Below are 18,626 nucleotides of genomic sequence, written 5' to 3' on the forward strand. Positions count from 1 at the left end.
AACACGTCGATCACATACAGATAAATAATGTCTCTCATGCACAGTGAGAACGAAAATGAAAAAAAAACTGCAAAAAATGTAGTTGTCAACGTAATAACAAATATTTATCTTAACATTACGATTGCTCGTTGTGTTAATTTTCACTTAGCTGTTCGTAGTACTTTCGCGCCGAACCTACCGTTGCTTGAAGATAATATCAACTCATTAAAACAGTTAAAACTGGATCCTCCACAAGGGTAAGCCACAAGTTTACGCAACGCAAGCTACCAAACTGTGTGTGTTAAAGAGCACACGATGTACGTAAATCATTTCCCTCACTTTCTGTTGCTTTAGCACACAGTCGGCGGGAGGAGGGGGGTATGGCGGGAATGACTATCGGTATCCATGTCTACAAGTCCGAATGTTCCTCATTTTAATGTGGTGACGTGTGTGCTGGAGGAACTAAATTGTTTTCTAATTTGTACTGGAGAGCGGATATTTGAAATTTTTAGGCTTTATCACAAGGAATAGCATATGTCTAGTGGCCCTTCTTACAGGCCTATTAGAGCATTACGTTTTTTCGTCAGCGTGAGAGCATTAAATATGTGCTTGAACCGTACAGGTGTCCGTCAGATCTTACTTAATATTCTACTTGGCAAGGGACTTAGACCGGTGAAATTTGGTTCAGAAAGACTTTTCAAACCGCTCTGCTTTGAAGACGAATTTTCCCATAAATCTCGATCTGATGCCGTCTCACAAATAAATGTAAATGGTCTCTTCATCTTTAACCACTCCGAAAAGAATTTCCAGGATATTTTCTGGCTGTGAGTCTAATAACCGATATCCAGTTGTTTCGTCACTAGCCAGTCTACTCCAGGGCATTTTAATATATTTATTTCTGCTTGGAATCGGTCACTAAACGCTTGTTATCTCCAATTGTTTCTGCATTCAGCATTATCATCAAACTCTACTATCATGTTTCACAAAACTGCGAACAGCCAAAGTGTTCAGCTGTTTATTTTTTGAACGATAACAGTCTTATTATAGTTTTCAGACCCATGCTGTTCGTAGCTCTGCTTCGGACGATAGCTTTCCTTTACTTCGGACATTATGTGTTCTGCTTCTTACCGACTCGCCTGTCCATTCGTCTGTCTGATCTGATGTTCTTTAAGTATAATTAGTGTGCTTATGGATCTCGCGAACTAACATACATGCTGATTTCACAATTCATGTTGATTCATTCAGAATATTTATTCTTCAAAACAGTGATCATTTTCGACCATAAAATGTGCACCGTGAGTTACAACTGATATATGACTTCTGTGCATTTGAATAAATATATCCATCACCGTTGATAATACAATTTTCACCCAAATTTTCGTTTTTTATTACTACGCTCCACGTTTCAGTACTACACGACTGCTTTATGTTTGAGAAATTTCTCCTTAATTTGACGTCAAATTTTTATTCCAGTAAATCTGAAATTTTAATAAAAGCTTCCTTCGGTTGTAGCAGTCCAGCGATGATGTAGAACTCCAATGGACGAGTAGCGCTAGCTGGCTTCCTACTTGGAAACGTTCTTTCACATCGTCAACTGTGTCTTCCGACAAGACGATGTATAGCAAGAAGCTGTTCTTGTTTTCTCTTATCCATCATCATTTCTGTGTCAAACGAGTTACTCAGTTCCCTAGCTAGAACTGGTCTTGCAAGTAGTAAACCAAGATAGAATCAGGCGAACTGGTAGTGGGACAGAGGGAGTCCCAACTGGGAATAATTGGGAGAGGATTTCCATTTGCAGCATTTGCATTTCAACCAAGGGAAACCTCCCCAGAATGGGAACCATTTCTAATTTAATGCTGGTACTGCGCAGGTTATAATTGGTGTAAATGCTGATTAATGGTGACAGTTTACGGTGTACTGAACAACTTTGCGTTAGTATTTTATGCCATTTTCAGACTAATAATTACAGCAATCAAAAGTCATATGTATGTAGACTGTGTGGAATCTCCAAATGAATGTCGAAAGAGCAAGGCACTACTGCTCATTTTCGGCTGGGAGGAGGTCGGGTGTTGGAAGTGTGCACATCACGGCGGAAAACGGTTAGGTTACACTGTCAGGCGTAAGGCAGTTAGTGGTGCAGCTATGACAGTGCAGGAAACAACATGTAGTAAACTATGTGACATCTTTACACTAAGATCTTAAGCTGCAGGAAAAAAAATTACGAACACATTTATGTATGTACATATTAAAGTTGCTTGTTGTTGTGGTCTTCAGTCCTGAGACTGGTTTGATGCAGCTCTCCATGCAACTCTTTCCTGTGCAAGCTTCTTCATCTCCCAGTACTTACTGTAACCTACAACCTTCTGAATCTTGTTAGTGTATTCATCTCTTGGTCTCCCTCTACGATTTTTACTCTCCACGCTGCCCTCCAATGCTAAATTTGTGATCCCTTGATGCCTCAGAACATGTCCTACCAACCGGTCCCTTCTTCTTGTCAAGTTGTGCCACAAACTCCTCTTCTCCCCAATTCTATTCAATACCTCCTCATTAGTTATGTGATCTACCCATCTAATCTTCAGCATTCTGCTGTAGCACCACATTTCGAAAGCTTCTATTCTCTTCTTCTCCAAACTATTTATCGTTCATGTTTCACTTCCATACATGTCTACACTCCATACAAACACTTTCAGAAACGACTTTCTGACACATCTATACTCGATGTTAACAATTTTCTCTTCTTCAGAAACGCTTTCCTTGCCATTGCCAGTCTACATTTTATATCCTCTCTACTTCGACCATAATCATTTAATTTGCTCCCAAAATTGCAAAACTTCTTTACTACTTTAAGTGTCTCATTTCCTAATCTAATTCCCTCAGCATCACCCGACTTAATTCGACTACATTCTATTATCTTCATTTTGTTTTTGTTGATGTTCATCTTATATCCTCGTTTCAAGACACTGTCCATTTCGTTCAACTGCTCTTTGAAGTCCTTTGCTGTCTCTGACAGTATTACAATGTCATCGCCGAACCTCAAAGTTTTTATTACTTCTCCATGGATTTTAATACCTACTCCGAATTTTTCTTTTGTTTCGTGCACCTTAGCTTGTAAGTCCCATAAGATTTCACACACATTTGAACATTTTTTGACACCTGTGCCATATTCTCAATACACTGCAGGAGCCTGTCATGGTCTGTGCCGTTGTGAGTGCGTTATGTCGGAATTAAGTGAATTCGAATGTGGGCAAATTGTTGGTGATCAAAGAGGCACAATATCGATTATTTGTGCTGCGTACATGGAAATTGGATAATCATCATCAGATAAGTCTCAACGCGGGCGAAAGAGTGTGTTGAGTGATCGTGTCAGACGGTCGTTGAAGGACTCCGACGAAAAAACAAGAGGATGACAGCCGATAAAGTCGCACCAGCAATGAATGTCACACTCGCGGTCGTAGTCAACACCAAAAGAACACAAAGGTAGCTTCATAAACACCGAGCTCCAGGGCAACCTGGAGTTCCAGAACCACTTGTAAGATTGGAGATTCTCCAGCAGAAGGACGTTCCTACTCATTGTTCTGAAGATGACCACAGTAGTGGTCGAAACCGGTCACCGTAATAAATAAATTGTGATGAAGACTGTTTTTAATAGTAAATATTTGTAACACATTGATCACTGCCACTCCCATAATGTATTCAAAAGTTACTTTGAAACCAATTTTAGTGATCTTTTGTCTCTCACCTCTATAACTTCAGTGACTTTATTAATGCATGTAATAATTTTTGCACATTTGTTACCAGATTAACTACCAGTTGCTCAAGTTGACTGCCATTGAAGTGAACAAAAATTCCACGAGTTCGTGTTAACACATTTTGCTATGTGTGTGGAGAAGTGACATTTGCTTCACAAAAGCAGCAAATAACTCCACTGGTTAAAAAAGTTTACAGTTGTTATTTTGGGTGATAAATAGGTGATCAGGATAAACCCTGGGCTCCGCATGTGATCTGTAACACTTCTGCGAGCAACCTCAGGAATAGGATGCATGGGAAAAGACGTTCAATGCCCTTTGCAGTGCCTATGATATGGCGTGAGCCAACTAACCATATCAGTGACTGCTACTTTTGTATATTTTTTCCTATCAAGGAGGGAATATCGAAGAAGAAGAAGCGGACAGTGATCTGTCCCAACATTCCATCTGTCATACGTCCAGTTCTACATAGGGATGGATTGCCAGTACCTGAACCACCGACAGAGTACGAGATTACTTCTGATGGGGATTATGAATGTCCTGAACCATGTACATCACAAGATACAGGGTTTCTTTCAAGTACATAATCAACTGACGATCCACAAAATTTATCCCAATATGAGTTAAGTGATCTCATTAGAGATTTGGAGCTCTCTAAAGCTAAGGCTGAGATGTTAGCATCAAGATTGCAGCAGCGCAGTTTTGTGGAAAGCAATGTAAATGTTGCATTCTATCGCAGAAGGGAGCAACAATTCACTCCTTTTTCTTACATGCAAGATAGTCTTTGGTATGTGTGGACATAAATAGTCTAATGAAGGCCCTCAGAATTAATTACAGCCCTAATGAATGGAGACCCTGTACTGATTCGTCAAAGTTTAACTTAAAAGCAGTGCTTTTGTACATTGGTAATGAGCTTCCTTCCATTCCAGTTTGGTATAGTGTGGATATGATAGAGTCATAAAAAAACACTAAAATTTTACTAGAAGCCATCAAGTATAATGAATCTCAATGGTAGCTTTATGGTGACTTGAAAGTGGTAATACTGCTATTAGGTATGAAGTTAGGGTGTACTAAATATTGCTGCTTTCTCTGTGAATGGGACAGCTGAGCTCGTGTATCTCATTACAGGAAATATCAATGGCCCACCAGAAAATCTCTTCAACAAGGTATGAAGAACATTAAGAGTGAACATCTAGTAGACCGTGAAATGATTCTGCTCCCGCCCTTGCACATCAAGTTTGGACTCATGAAAAACTTAGTTAAGGGAATGAACGAAGATGGTGACGCGTTTAAGTACGTAAGACAAAAATTCCCTTACTTAAATGATACCAAAGTAAAGGAGGACATCTATCTAGGCCCACGGTTTCCAGAGAGTTTTGGAGACCATACTTTTGATGGAATCATACAAGGTGATGAGGAGCATGCATTTACAGTTCTTATAAAAAATACCATTAATTACAAGGAGATTATAGATAGCATTTTGTCATCTTATGAAAAACTTGGTTGCAACATGTCATTGAAAATGCATTTCTTACATAGTCATCTTGACTTCTTCCATACAGATTCTGGTGCAATAAGTGATAAACATGGGGAGGGATTCCATCAAGGTACTGGCACATTTGAGAAGAGGTATGCCGAAAAGTGGAGCCCTACTATTTTAGCAAAGTACTGCTGGACTGTCATAAGGGAGGTTCCCGAGTATGTGTATAAACGTCAATCCAAGCGAAAAACTGTTATCTTCTGGATCTATCTCTGAACAAAATATGTAACTATATATACTGTACACACGGAACATTTAACATTTGTAATCCTTTATATTCATTCGTGATCAGTTAATTTATGTATTATCTTTTGTGCTTTACATACTTTTGGTAAAAAGTAGACCTACAACGTATTTTCATTCGTGTCATATTACCTTCATTTTTCTTTAGATTTTACTTTTGTGCTTCCAGAATGGCACTGAAATTTTTCAATGTATAACACATTACCTAATTCAAGTAATTATTCACTTAAAATTTGTTATGCTGTATCTTGGAACATGAATGCATGTTTAGTTAGTGAGTTATTTATACAAAAATGTAGATTACATTTTTTTTTTAAATTAGAGCTAGATGTTTATGAGATGATTTTCCATTTTATACTGAAATAAACATAAATACCTCAAAATCATGCAATTTACACACTTTCACTTCGGATTTGTTGTTCAGTGTAATTGGCGTTTGGAGAGACGTCCTACGGCAATGATAGGAATTATGAGCTGGTTAGCTATAGAGGGGGCGGCATGTGGCGAGAAAAGCAGTAAAATAATGGACTGCTACAACTCCAAGGAGAATCCTAGTGTTATAACGATGGAGCGCATGTCTGGAGCCCGGAAGGTCACGGCAGCTAATCCCGGTCGGATTAAGTGGTTTCATCCTGCCTTTTAACCTGTCACCTTTCACTGCTGGCCGCCCGACTCCAGCGTCAGGTGCATCGCGAGCTACAAGACCTGTGTGACCTTTCCCTGCCCCTTCCGACGTTCATCCCTACTAAGCTCCATCTGCCTCGCAGTATCGCAACCGAATGAGGTGGCGCAGTGGCTAGCACACTGGCCTCGCATTCTGGAGGACTACGGTTCAATCCCGTGCCCGGTCATCCTGATTTAGGTTTTCCGTTATTTCCCTAAATCGCTCCAGGCAAATCCCAGGACGGTTCCTTTGGCGGGGCACGGCCGTCTTCCTGCCCCAATCCGATGAGACCGATTACCTCGCTCTCAGGTCTCCTCCCCCCAAACAACCCAGCCCCCCCCCCTCGCAATATCGGCAGGATGCACCCTCTGCCACGAAACATTAGTACAAAGCACCCTCTACCACGAAACACCAGGAAGAAGTACCCTTTGCTACCCATCATTTGTATGTCAGGCACGCAGTCACCACGGAGCGAACTCCGCCTCGCAACGATGTATTGCCATCTGCACCTGAAACGCAGTGCTTCTACAAGACAGTCTCAGGTACGCAAAATTGGCACGGACACTTTCAGCCATCCGACTTTGCTGAGGAGCACCATCTACCACGTAATATCGGTAAGCTACACTCTCTGCCACACAACATTGTTACGAAGCCCTCTCTGTCATCTAACATCGATAGGAAACGCCCTCTACTGCTTAACATTCTTAGTAAGCATCCTCTGCCTTGCAATATTAGTACATAGAATAATTCGGTTCGAGTGTATCTGTCAAATGGCCATGCTACCGAGTCTGGTATTTCTCAGAGACGACAGAGTAACTTGACATTGTTGATGATACTGTGGTTGACAGCAATAACGAACTTATATGTGAGTCCAAACCACGTGCATCAAAGTATTAGTTAGCAACAATAGTCTGCGTCTTTGGCTCTCTTTTACCTACACGACAATATAGCAAACATGATCGTCAAAGCGGAAATATAGAAATATTAATTTACCCCTGTGGATAGTAATGTATGTACGAATTTAATGCGGAAGCCAAGGTTGCAACAACTTTTTGAAGTAGAAAAACGGAATTAATTTTAATAAAATTTAGATGCGTTATGGTATATATAGGTCTTGCATTGTTTTTCCATATAATCACCTTTTAACTAAATACATTTTGTCATCAATGGGACGAGTTTTTTGATTCCTGTTTCATAGACATATCCTGCCGTCTTTTTCAGCCAGATGTTCACTTCAATTTCCGTCTCGTCGTCGTCGTTGGAAAAGTGTTTCCCACGAAGCTGTTACTACAATTTAGTGAACAGATTACAGTCACTAAGTGCGAAATGGTGGCTGTGATATGGGTGGCTTCAAACATATCAACCAAACGAAGCCAAAAACTCTTGTTTTACATGAGTGGTATGCGGACGCGAGTTGTCATGAAGGAGACAGACTCCCGTTGTCAATATCCCGCGACGTTTGTTTTGTATAGCTCTGCGAAGTTTCCTCATGGTCTCACAATATCTTACAGCACTTATTGTTTCACATCGTTCCAAAAACTCAACGGGCAGAACCCCCGTTCTGTCCCAAAACACTGACACCATGATTTTCCTCGCTGTTTGCTGAGTTCTGAAATTTTGGTTGAAGGAGAATGAGTATGGCATCATTACACTGATTGTTGTTTGCTCTCTGGAGCATGGCGATAAGTCCAAGTTTCATCTCCTGTCACTATGGAGTTAAGAGAAGCCTGACCTGCACTCTCAAAACGGTCAAGAAATTCGCGAAAGAAACTGGCTCTTCAGCATCTTGGGCACCCATCGCGCACACAACTTGCGAAAATTTACTGGATCAGTTACGATTTCATGAACAACAGTTCGTGAAATGTTTGGACAAACTGCATGCATGTCGTCAATTGTCGAACGGCGATCATAGGGGAGATGTTCTTCAGTTTTCTGTAAGACATCATCAGCCACAAGAGACGACCTTCCGCTTATGTCTTCATCGTGAATTTCCGTACCCATTTTGTCACATGCTGCCTTGTCATTACGTCCTCTCCATAAACTGAAACAATTTCGCGATCAAATGCTTTTGCATTCATGCCCTTCGCACTTGGCGGGATCCAGAATGAAAACGTTTATTTCTAATAATCACCACTACACGAACCGGAGAGCTACTGATTGCTGGGAATGTTCTTTCCTCCCGCTGGCTTCCCGCTACACCGAATTGGTCCCAACTTCCCCACGGACATTCTAAGCTAAAGCTACATGCCTTGTACCCTTAGTTTCCGGAAAACCTTCGTAATATGCTTGCTTCTTCTGGGGCTGGTTGACTTGTTCTTTAACAACGATGGCCTTCAACAGCAACCGTGCCCTAAGGTGTGTAAACAAAATGTCTTACTGTATTTGTAGAGTCAATGACCTCGCAAAAAATATTCAGGAATCACGTATAAAACTAATCAAGGAACACTCTGAAATCAAGAATTATAGAAGGATGATGTAAATTTACATCGTATTAATCCAGTTATTTTAGCTTACTTATTAGACTGTACAGTAACAGGTATGTTTTACGTAAACATGTGTGGATTAGCATAAAACCGTGTTAAAGTAGGTGCATTCTGAAGGAAATGCCTTGGGGATATCTGAATGGCCTACACTTTTCGACGACGCGTGTCTGATTTGTATCCAGGTAGACAAAAATCGCGTCGTGAGCAGCTTCGGAAGTTACGTTGGTACGCCAGGATCATAACGTGCAGGAACAGGAGGAAAATGTGAATTTTTTCTTCAAGATAATGCAGTCACTCTGAGATAAGTACTGACATACGCTTCGAAAATTACAAGAGCAAATATCGTTGCCATTTACTTACCGATTTGTTTCCGAGCTGCTTGATACGGCACGGCAGATAGGCATGTGTGCCTAGTTGCGCCGTTATGTTGGTAGGCATGCTCGTGTCGAAGAACGGGCCCGTGTACAGCCCATGTTGGTGCGCCGGCGCCAGAACTGTTAACATAAAGCGATATGAGTATCGGAGTTAAATTCTGATTTATATATTTTTTACCCATCACAAAACAAATGCTTTATAGGTTACATGTATTTACAACAACAATATTCTCAGACAATAGTTAATTTGGTTTAAAACGTATTTTTCATTCGTGTGATATAGATGTACCAGACGGCACGAGGTGGCATTTGTCTTGCGGGCTATACGAGAAACGTGGATGATACGAAACCACTTTATTATCCAGTTGCGTAGCAAGTAAATTTTGTTGATAAGTTGTGTGGATTATTTTTGTAGCCGGTATGGTCAGCACCGCTCTTGTACATTTGATTTCAGAGGGGTGTAATTGCAATGTAATGTACCGGAGATTATATTTTGATTAGTAATTTTATTTTTATCAACAGGTCTGTGGACTGTTCACTTGGAAACGAAACAGAACACTTCAAAAATAGGTAAATGTAAAAGGACAATAAAATTTGCTTCATAACAAGTGATTGCTAATTTTCTTCCAAGACTTTCAGCTTTTATTAATACATTGTATTGATGTACTGATGTAGTTCTTTGTACTTTTCTACGTACCATGAAAAGAGTGTCTCAGTCGTGTGCAAACCCCACAAGTGTCCGACAGTATGGAATGTGTTCCTTAAAAATAATTCTCTGTATTTAGCCAACCAACCCGTATAGTTCGTACGTTTGACCTGACACACATTTTATCCAATGTTAAGGTTCGTCGAAAGCTCTCTAACTGCAGAGTATAACCTTTCCTACTGATGAAGGCTGTTAAATTTGCTACATGTTAATTCAAATTAACGTTAATGAGAATTGCTTTGCTTGAAATATCGGTATAAAAGCGCACTTCCCGAAACATCTAGCTGTTGTAATAACTGAGAAGCAAGTTCTGACAACCTTCGTCATTCAACCACATTAGCAAAAGTGAAAATGCAAGTACTAGTATCATGCATCAGTTCCACAGTGAGAATAATTTTACTGAAGGACGTCACAAAACATTAGTTTCAATGTTACGATGACGACGATCGTCTACTGCAGTGATTACACTCGAAGCTAATTTACAGTTTGATGTTATGTGGGTCAAACATTATTTTTCGCAGTCGACTACAACTTCATTCCAGAAATTTGACTTTCGCCATTAATCGGTCTAACAGTTTAGGTAAGAAAGCAACACTCAGATTCCATTCTTAATAATTTCGCTATCCAAGACTTCAATGAAACTCAACTGATGTTTGACAGAGTAGTGGACGACACAGTATAAATAGGTAGATTAAAAACAAACATTGTAACTTCTGTACGGAATTAAATGTCCAAATTATTTAAATAAGTATTGCAATAGAACGTTGTGATGCTGGTTAGATACCGTAGTAGTACGACTGTGGAATAAAATAATGCACAGCTAACATTTACGGCTGTTCCTCAGAAAGATAGGTGTATTAATAATTTTATAACTTTTCGAACGTTACACTTATGAAGAAATTAAGGAGCATTTTTATTGATTAAAGCCAACGAAAAAAGTGAAACAAAGTGAGAAATAATTCACGTACAAACATAGAACAAACCACATACACTCACATCTTCTATCAAATTTCTCAAGGAAGAGAATCCACAGGAATCCAGTATGTACAAATTTCTGTAAACTACCGTTGTTATAAACGGATTTGTTAAATTGCAATAAGTTTAAACGATAAATCACCATACAGAATACGCTATACAACACAAGGAATAGAGCAAGGATTTTTTTAAAGTAAGATATTAACAGATTTTTAAATTACACTGGTTGATATGTATATTAGTATAGCGCATTTTAACTAAATGGCATCTTGCACATTAAAATGAAACATCACTAGTAACTTGCATGGGTTGGCAAAACGCGGTTGCATCTCCTTTGGCTGTATAACAACCTAAGGAGGTAGTCACCATTATTCCGCGTGTCTGAGACCACATTGTAGTAACTGGTGATTTATAACTGGTACCACTGTCACTGTAATTATCGTCAAATAATGAGGTGATAGTATGGAACTAATTATAGCTTACATCAGTCTAAAAATGCTGACAAAGCCTTCAGTTCCGTTTTCCTGCAGTATAGAATCTCTACTGATTACAAAACGGCAAGGAATGGCCAGTTTGCACTTACGACTAACGTGGCATAGAGTTTCGACTTCTGTATACTGTCATTCCACAGAAATCGTCTGGAGGTCAGGATATCATCACACTCTGAGGTGAGAATGGGTCTCTCAGTTGGAACACAGCTCGAAAAAAGTTCCAAGTTAAATGCTATATTCCTAGTTCTCCACAGAACATTGTACTGTCAGAAAATTTCACTGCAGCATACACTGCCTGCAGTGTGAGATATCTGTCGGTTTCCCTTTATTTTCTATATACAAACTTGTGTTCTTTTTCCTCCACAGAAACTATAAAAAGCCCTTTATGTTTACCGATGTTAGCAGTAGACAGGTAATCGACAACATATAAAGGCCATTTATTCAAACTAGTTGCAGTGTCGTTATTTTCCCAAGGATAGCGTGTTCCAGTGGAGAAAAATCATTGCTTGGAAACATTTGAAATTTTGTTTACTTCAAAAATTTTTCCTAAGAACTATATTCCCACATTTTCTGAATTTTTGTGGCCCCCTCCTTGGAACACTATTCCCGTATTGTGACAGGAAGTAAATGTTCTTTTGTTTTTAAAACTAATAATAAAGGTTACCATCTAACCCACAAGCTTCGCTCCGTATTTCGTTTCACCCAGCTTTCAATTTGCATTATGAATGTGATATGATACTGCTTGGCATTTTCTGTACATCATATTAAATAGTTTAGAAACGATGCTGTACAATAATTTGTTGAGTTACAAAGACAGTTCTCGTTTTACAAGATTGAGGTATCCCAGGGTAACAACTGTGTTTTTAGCTACGATACCTTGCAAAGAGTTACTATTTTAGTCACTGTAACCTATAATTATGGTTTTCTCACACATATTCACAGACGTTCAACTTGTATAGGCTTTTGATGCGTTGTTTTGCACCCACAATTTCTTTACTGCAAGTTTGAAGCCTTCGTGGCCGTTGTCAGAGATGGTAAAATCTTCTGGGTTCTTGAAATACGACGCGGCCCATTGACCCAGAAAGGTTTTACCTCAGTTTCCTATCAGTTTCCTATTTACGTTTACTATCTTTACCTGGTCTTATTTCTTCCTCAAATCTGTATTCTAATTATACAGAGTGCGCGTCTGTTCTCTTAATTAAATTTAATGACTTCTCGCGTCGGCAGTATTAATGCCAGATGATAATGTATACTGATAAAGTACCAAACACGTAAAACAGTGCAGTCTGCTCACTTTTTAAATATGTAGCTTCCGGAGCCAATATTAATATTTTATTGTTTTGGTTTGCTCACTACGCTTAGCAATAAATTTCAGTAGGTTAGAATATTACAGGACTTAAATGTTGCAATGTACCGGTATGTATCCCTGCCATACGAGAGCCTGTTTTCGCCGAATAAGACTGAACAATCGGGTGGTACGGCGTGAGAGATAAGGAAATCTGATAGGGCCGAGTGGCTGGTGTGTTGGTTTTCAAACTAATATCGATGTGAGCTGCAGAAGAACAGTGATTAACTTAGAGTGAACCGTACTGTGCGCTTTTATTGGTGGATGAACTAAGACAGTTTTCGCGTGTGCAATGGGTGCCAACTGGTGGCTCACTGGTGAAACACTGGGTTTCCACGTTACCAGGCTTCAACATTTTGAGGACTGTGCTTTGACGTGAACAAGCCTTGAAGTATGTCGTAAGAGTCACTGAACTAATAATGCTTCGAGGGTACCATGCAGTAGGACATTGCATAGAGGAGTATACTCCGTAAGTACGTCAAAGTCAATGTATCTCATAACGTGCAGATTCTGGAACTTCAGTTTCACGACATTAAGTTCACGTCTGCAGCAGCGACAGTCAGGTGACACAACAATGTCTGCTACTCATGTACGAACTTTCAACGTGGAATCGCCAAATACCAATTTAGCCCCTCGCTAAATTATGAAAAGGGGTTGTCAAAGCGGAAATTTTTTAAAAAAACAGTACTGAAGGCCATTCATTTTCTCAACTGAAAAATTAATGCAGTACCTGATTTTTGTTTAAAATGTAATGTTTTGTCATTCGTAATGTCGTAATTTGTCGATTTACGACAACAGTGTCGCTATAGTTGTACCACAGATAAATGTAGAATTTGCTCGACATGAGATACAGAAAAATACGTGCCTAATACATAAAAATCTTGGTGTTGATACTACATAATAGCGAATTCGTGTTTCCCACAAGAAATCAAGGGAATGTTATCTCTATCCGCTGATTTTTGTATTCGTTGGTATTCTGCTTTCAATATGTTGCTGAGATTGCCCTCGAAATACTGCAGTAATTCAGAACCGGTTCTGCTCTCATTAAAGGTAAAACACAGCCTTTGTAAAATATCGGTTTGTGCCGTTCTCGCCGGCCGGTGTGGCCGAGCGGTTCTGTGCCCTTCAGTCTGGAACCAAGCGACTGCTACCGTCGCAGGTTCGAATCCTGCCTCTGGCATGGTTGTATGTGATGCCCTTAGGTTAGTTAGGTTTAAGTAGTTCTAAGTTATAAGGGACTAATGACCTCAGATATTAAGTCCCATAATGCTCAGAGCCATTTGGATTTTTGTGCCGTTCCCTTCTTCACGCAGCTGTCATAAAGAGATCTTGAAGAAAACTGTGTTTATTGCGTTCATAGTACAAATGACTGTAAAATACGTTAAATGCTTGCTGCTTCGTTTTTAAGACGTCGTACTTTCTCCTTGTGTTACTTCTTCAGTTCATCCTCTAGATATTTGTATGCTATTATTAATTATACACAACATCGAGATTTGGCATAGAAAACAGAAGATATCAGTTCTTGTAGGAGAGTCTAACTGGGAAAGAATTTATTTCTGAAAATCTGGAAAGATTAATGGGCTTCCCTAATTTGATTCGCAGCGACATAACATCCCTTAAGAAAACAGCTCGGAGATTTTTTAATGTAATTAATACGTTTTATAATCAGTTGAAGGTTTTTTTCTTTTTTCTCGAACTTTTACGGAACTCCTACAGTCTTCCGTATACGTACATAGGCCTCGTAAATAAGGTGGTATTTACTTAATTCGTTCACTTTTCTAACTGAGTTATAAACATCAAAGAAATTTATGAAAGGCTTTAATGCCCGTTTCAGCTTTGAATCCTGGGAGAAAGTTGTGCTAAACTTGACTGGAACTTCATCTCCCGCTTCGGATGGAACTTTCACAGGCTTTCAGCAACGTTTCTTTCATCTGAGTCGTAGATCAGCTCACACGCGGCTCCGGGAAACGCCCTGGGCCCAGGTCCAGTAAATTGTGTTGCTCCTTTCTTTCACGGCTTAATGTTGTTTCGCAGACGGACCTCTTCTAATTGCTGTGTCGAGTTTCCTTTGTTGCAAGAACGCCGTTATTTTTTGTGACATTGATTTTTCAACGCTGTAGTTCATTGTAGACATTTATTCCTCACTTATTAATGGAATCAGGTTGAAATGAATGGCATTTGTTTGTCTTCTAGGGTGAAAGAATGACAATACACAACTTGCCATCATTTATACGAGTATTTTGAACTGCTTAAAAAAGAGAAATAGGGATAGGCAACATAGTAAAAAACCGTGTATCTTGTACGAAATTTATGCCTTGACTCCAGTGCTAAAAATGAACGTTGCTGATAGGTAAGTAAATTGATTTGTGAGTTCCTTTATTATAGTTTCTTCATTACGATTTTTTATTGTGTACTAAATGACAAACGATAGAGTTGTGTCTAGTTATGGTATTTCATAACTGATGCCATGTCTTCGGAACCGGCTGGATCACAATATCTTTTTGTTTACCGAAGACCAGTTTCAGTTTGTACTGCAGATCATCTTCAGGTTTGGCGCCACAATGTGCAGTTTGACAACGTTGCCAAACTGCATTTGGTGGTGTCAGAGCAGATCATATGCAACCCAGACTGATAACGGTTGTCGGTAAACAAAAAGTTATGAAGCAGACGGTGATTGTTTATTTAGTTATGATATGATGATAACTATTTAACGAACACGGTTTTAGTAATATGAAAGTTCTCTGGGTATGTTACCGAGTCATAATGAAATTAAGTATCACTAATGGAACCGACGTTCCGGCCAAACTTGCAATGGCCTTCTTCTGAACCAGAAGAACTCCACTTTAACTGTGGCCGAAATGTTGGATTTCCCAGTAATAGTATTTTATTTTTTTACAATACGACGCTCTGGGGCAGCGGGTTAGTAATATTTAATTAATATAATAATCAGTCATAAGTAATACGAGGAAATATTGGAATTGCTGTTCGCCGTCTTTTACGAGAGCCTTGAAACTATTTCTGTAGTCATACAGAAAGCGAAAGAGAACATACTGACCATAGTTCCCAATCTGCAAATGTTACTGTTCTCTATTTACTCAGCGGGATGAGGACTATGATTATAAATGAAGATTTTGAGTTCAAATTGATAGATACATTTGATAAAGCTTCACATCCATAATATTCATTATGTTAATACTATTTTCATTGGATGCAGAATCACCCAGGACACCACTAAGCTCACCATGGTGATCAGCCAACTCAAGCCGACGTAGACAACGGTAGTTCGCAATGTCATTTCATTGCCCCCAGCCATCATCTGCTACAAGAAATTCTGTCACTGCCTCATGACACAACTCACTTCTTCCAAAACGCAGTGTGTCTGGATCATCCTTTCCCCCAAACAGTGTGTGAGGACTAACAACCCTCGCAATTCCTGTGCCACCTGTGAAGTCTGTCAGAGCCACGTATGGTCTCCGATTGTTTTCTTTATAACATCTTGCTGGCTTATCTCTCTGCCTCAGTACAGACAACAGTGGCGATGCACACTGACCTCTCCCTCACCAATACAGCCAGCCTTGCTGACAGGGCACACTAACAGTTACTCCGGCAAAATCCAGGAAGGTGTACAGTCCTCGCGAGTTCACTTTCTATCATTACTGAAAATATACGTTTAGTAACAAACTGCCTCTGGCGTCATCCAAGACAGCTATGCACAAAAGATATCGTCAAAAAGTTAATATTGTGTTATGAATCCGAAACATCGAGAGTGGCAGTAATATGAAAACAAACCGTATCATATACATATTTCTGTCATTCTCGACGTTTCGGTTTTATACTGTACTATTAACCTTTGCGAACTTCCAGCATGCTGGAGTAATTTGAGTCTCGGCCCGAAATTAGTCGTCGAATGAAAAATAAGATATTTGCAACTTGGACTGGTTTTTCGTTCTATTTATCAATTTTTGGATGACGCCTTTCAGTGTCTAGCTCATTCAACAGTAATACTTTGTACACTTTTGGCAAACATCTTTTGGGTGTGCTCGATTATGATAGTCCATCAGCGTGGTTTGAATTCTGTGTTGGTTAACTTACCGCATACTTGGACTCTGTGATAGTCCCTTTATATTATGAAAATATAGCCACTGTGAACTTGAGATACTTGTGTTCTGATGTAATACCGGTAGCTGCGGACAAAGCATCTTCATACAGCTGTGTGGTTTTTAGGAACACCTAATAATTCTTGCTTTTTTATTACAATTCTTATGATAATTTAATGTGTATTGACTGTCGTGTGTTTTTTCTATTATTGACATTAATACGCAGTTCAGAGTAGACACTAATACGCGATTCTGCTACTGACAACCATGTACGCAGGTACTCGCTTCCATTAACACATACTCACTTACTGGTGATGGACTCCGACGCATCTGACTTGAATACGGGTGGTGGAAGAGACACTGACATTCATTTCGGTTCACTGGTCGTCAAGGTGTGGCCTACTCTTCTGGTAACCAGACTTCGTGTAATGTTCTGAGTTCATTTTTAAAATTCCCGCCTGTCCCATGGGTGATATTAAATTCCGTTGCCGTGCTTTTCTAGATGAGTAGGCTGTGTGCTGGCACAATGTTTCTTCCCTCATCATTACCCGAAACAAACAAGACACCAAACATTACACACGCTCAGCACAGTCACACATACCGGAGAGATGTATTTAAGACACAACAGTAACAATTCGTTAAGCAGAAGTGCTACACTTAACAACCCATTTGTGGTGTTATAGTAATTTGGATTCCTTTTACACAAGATTTTCTTATTTCATGATTCAAAATTTATCTGTTAGAGGACACTTACAGCTCACGTGTCACCGCTAATATATTTTCTATTTTAATTATACGAACTTATCAATGGATACATCAGATTGATATGTTGTTGATTCTGATTAAATATCGGAGCAAGTTTTATTTCATAAGTAATGTAACGTTCTTTAAGAAATCTTCTTTGTAATACATTGAATTAATGCCGCAACTGGGAAAGCATACAAAACTGGAGTTATCGTGTAGCATGTTGTTACTGGAAGCGGAATAATTATTCTGTGTTATTGTCAGCTAAAACTTTATACGAACTGATTGGGCAATGCAACTCCCAATACCGAAAGAAATGCTTTCACTGCAAAATACATCATTTACCCCATTAGGCTCTGAATCCTCTGGCCCTGTTCGGAACTGGTAACTTTGCACACAACAAATAAATAACATTATCTTACCTCTAAGACAGCAACGGTGGATCGCGGTATATTCTGGTCTCTCACGAAGAACAATAAAATGTACTAGCTACAGGCTCAGTGGTATGCAATACTGGCCGTATTACTTTGCAATGTACATGAAATTCTTTTGGCTGATAAATGAAAACATTTAAGAAAAATTCAATGTTTTTGAAAAACATATGAAGTGGACAGGGAGGCGGTACTAAATTGGGTGAATTACTAACACTGACCAATTCAATAGTGAAAGTGATTTCGAAGCTAAATTTGTCTTTCCAAAACATCTTTGGCTCTGCGGTCGTGGACAGTCAGCGATCCGCTTTATAGAGCTCATTAGAGACATGAATCGCTTATAATGTAATAGTTTCATTTTAATTTAAGTTATTATCGTTACAATATTCAGATGCCAGATACAAGTGTACCCCGCTACCTCCTCTCAGTATTTAAATAAAATGAAAGGAAGTGACATTAATAAACATGTAAAACCGGAACGCTAAACCATGTGGATTATTGTTGTAACCATGACACTGAAAGTTTAAGGGTAAATTATGCTCCAAACATTCACAAATAGACACCGTTACATGACCTGCGCCGTCACAGAAAATTCCACTTAATTATTACAAACTTGTTCATTACTTATTGATATTCAGAAAACAGAACACACTAATTCACGTACCTGCTTGAAGTATGTGGTAGGAAACCAAGCCATTTGTTACACCGTGAATATCCAGTCATACGTGATCCTTTCTATCGTATGGTATTATCTTGTAAGACATATGCATATTTACATTGCGGGGAAGCAGACTGCAGCGGCCAACAG

The 18,626-nt window shown here is 39.3% G+C and overlaps 1 protein-coding gene across 1 annotated transcript in view; it reads right to left on the reverse strand.

Annotated features, from left to right (window-relative positions):
* LOC126100436 (protein sidekick-2-like) overlaps positions 1-18,626 on the reverse strand; it is a 720,869-nt gene that overhangs the window by 281,951 nt on the left and 420,292 nt on the right. The window contains exon 3 of the mRNA XM_049911040.1: positions 9,016-9,149. Within this exon, the coding sequence (XP_049766997.1) occupies positions 9,016-9,149 (134 nt within the window). The remainder of the gene's footprint in view (positions 1-9,015; positions 9,150-18,626) is intronic.

This window comes from Schistocerca cancellata, chromosome 9 (genome assembly GCF_023864275.1).
Source record: "Schistocerca cancellata isolate TAMUIC-IGC-003103 chromosome 9, iqSchCanc2.1, whole genome shotgun sequence".
NCBI lineage: Eukaryota > Metazoa > Arthropoda > Insecta > Orthoptera > Acrididae > Schistocerca > Schistocerca cancellata.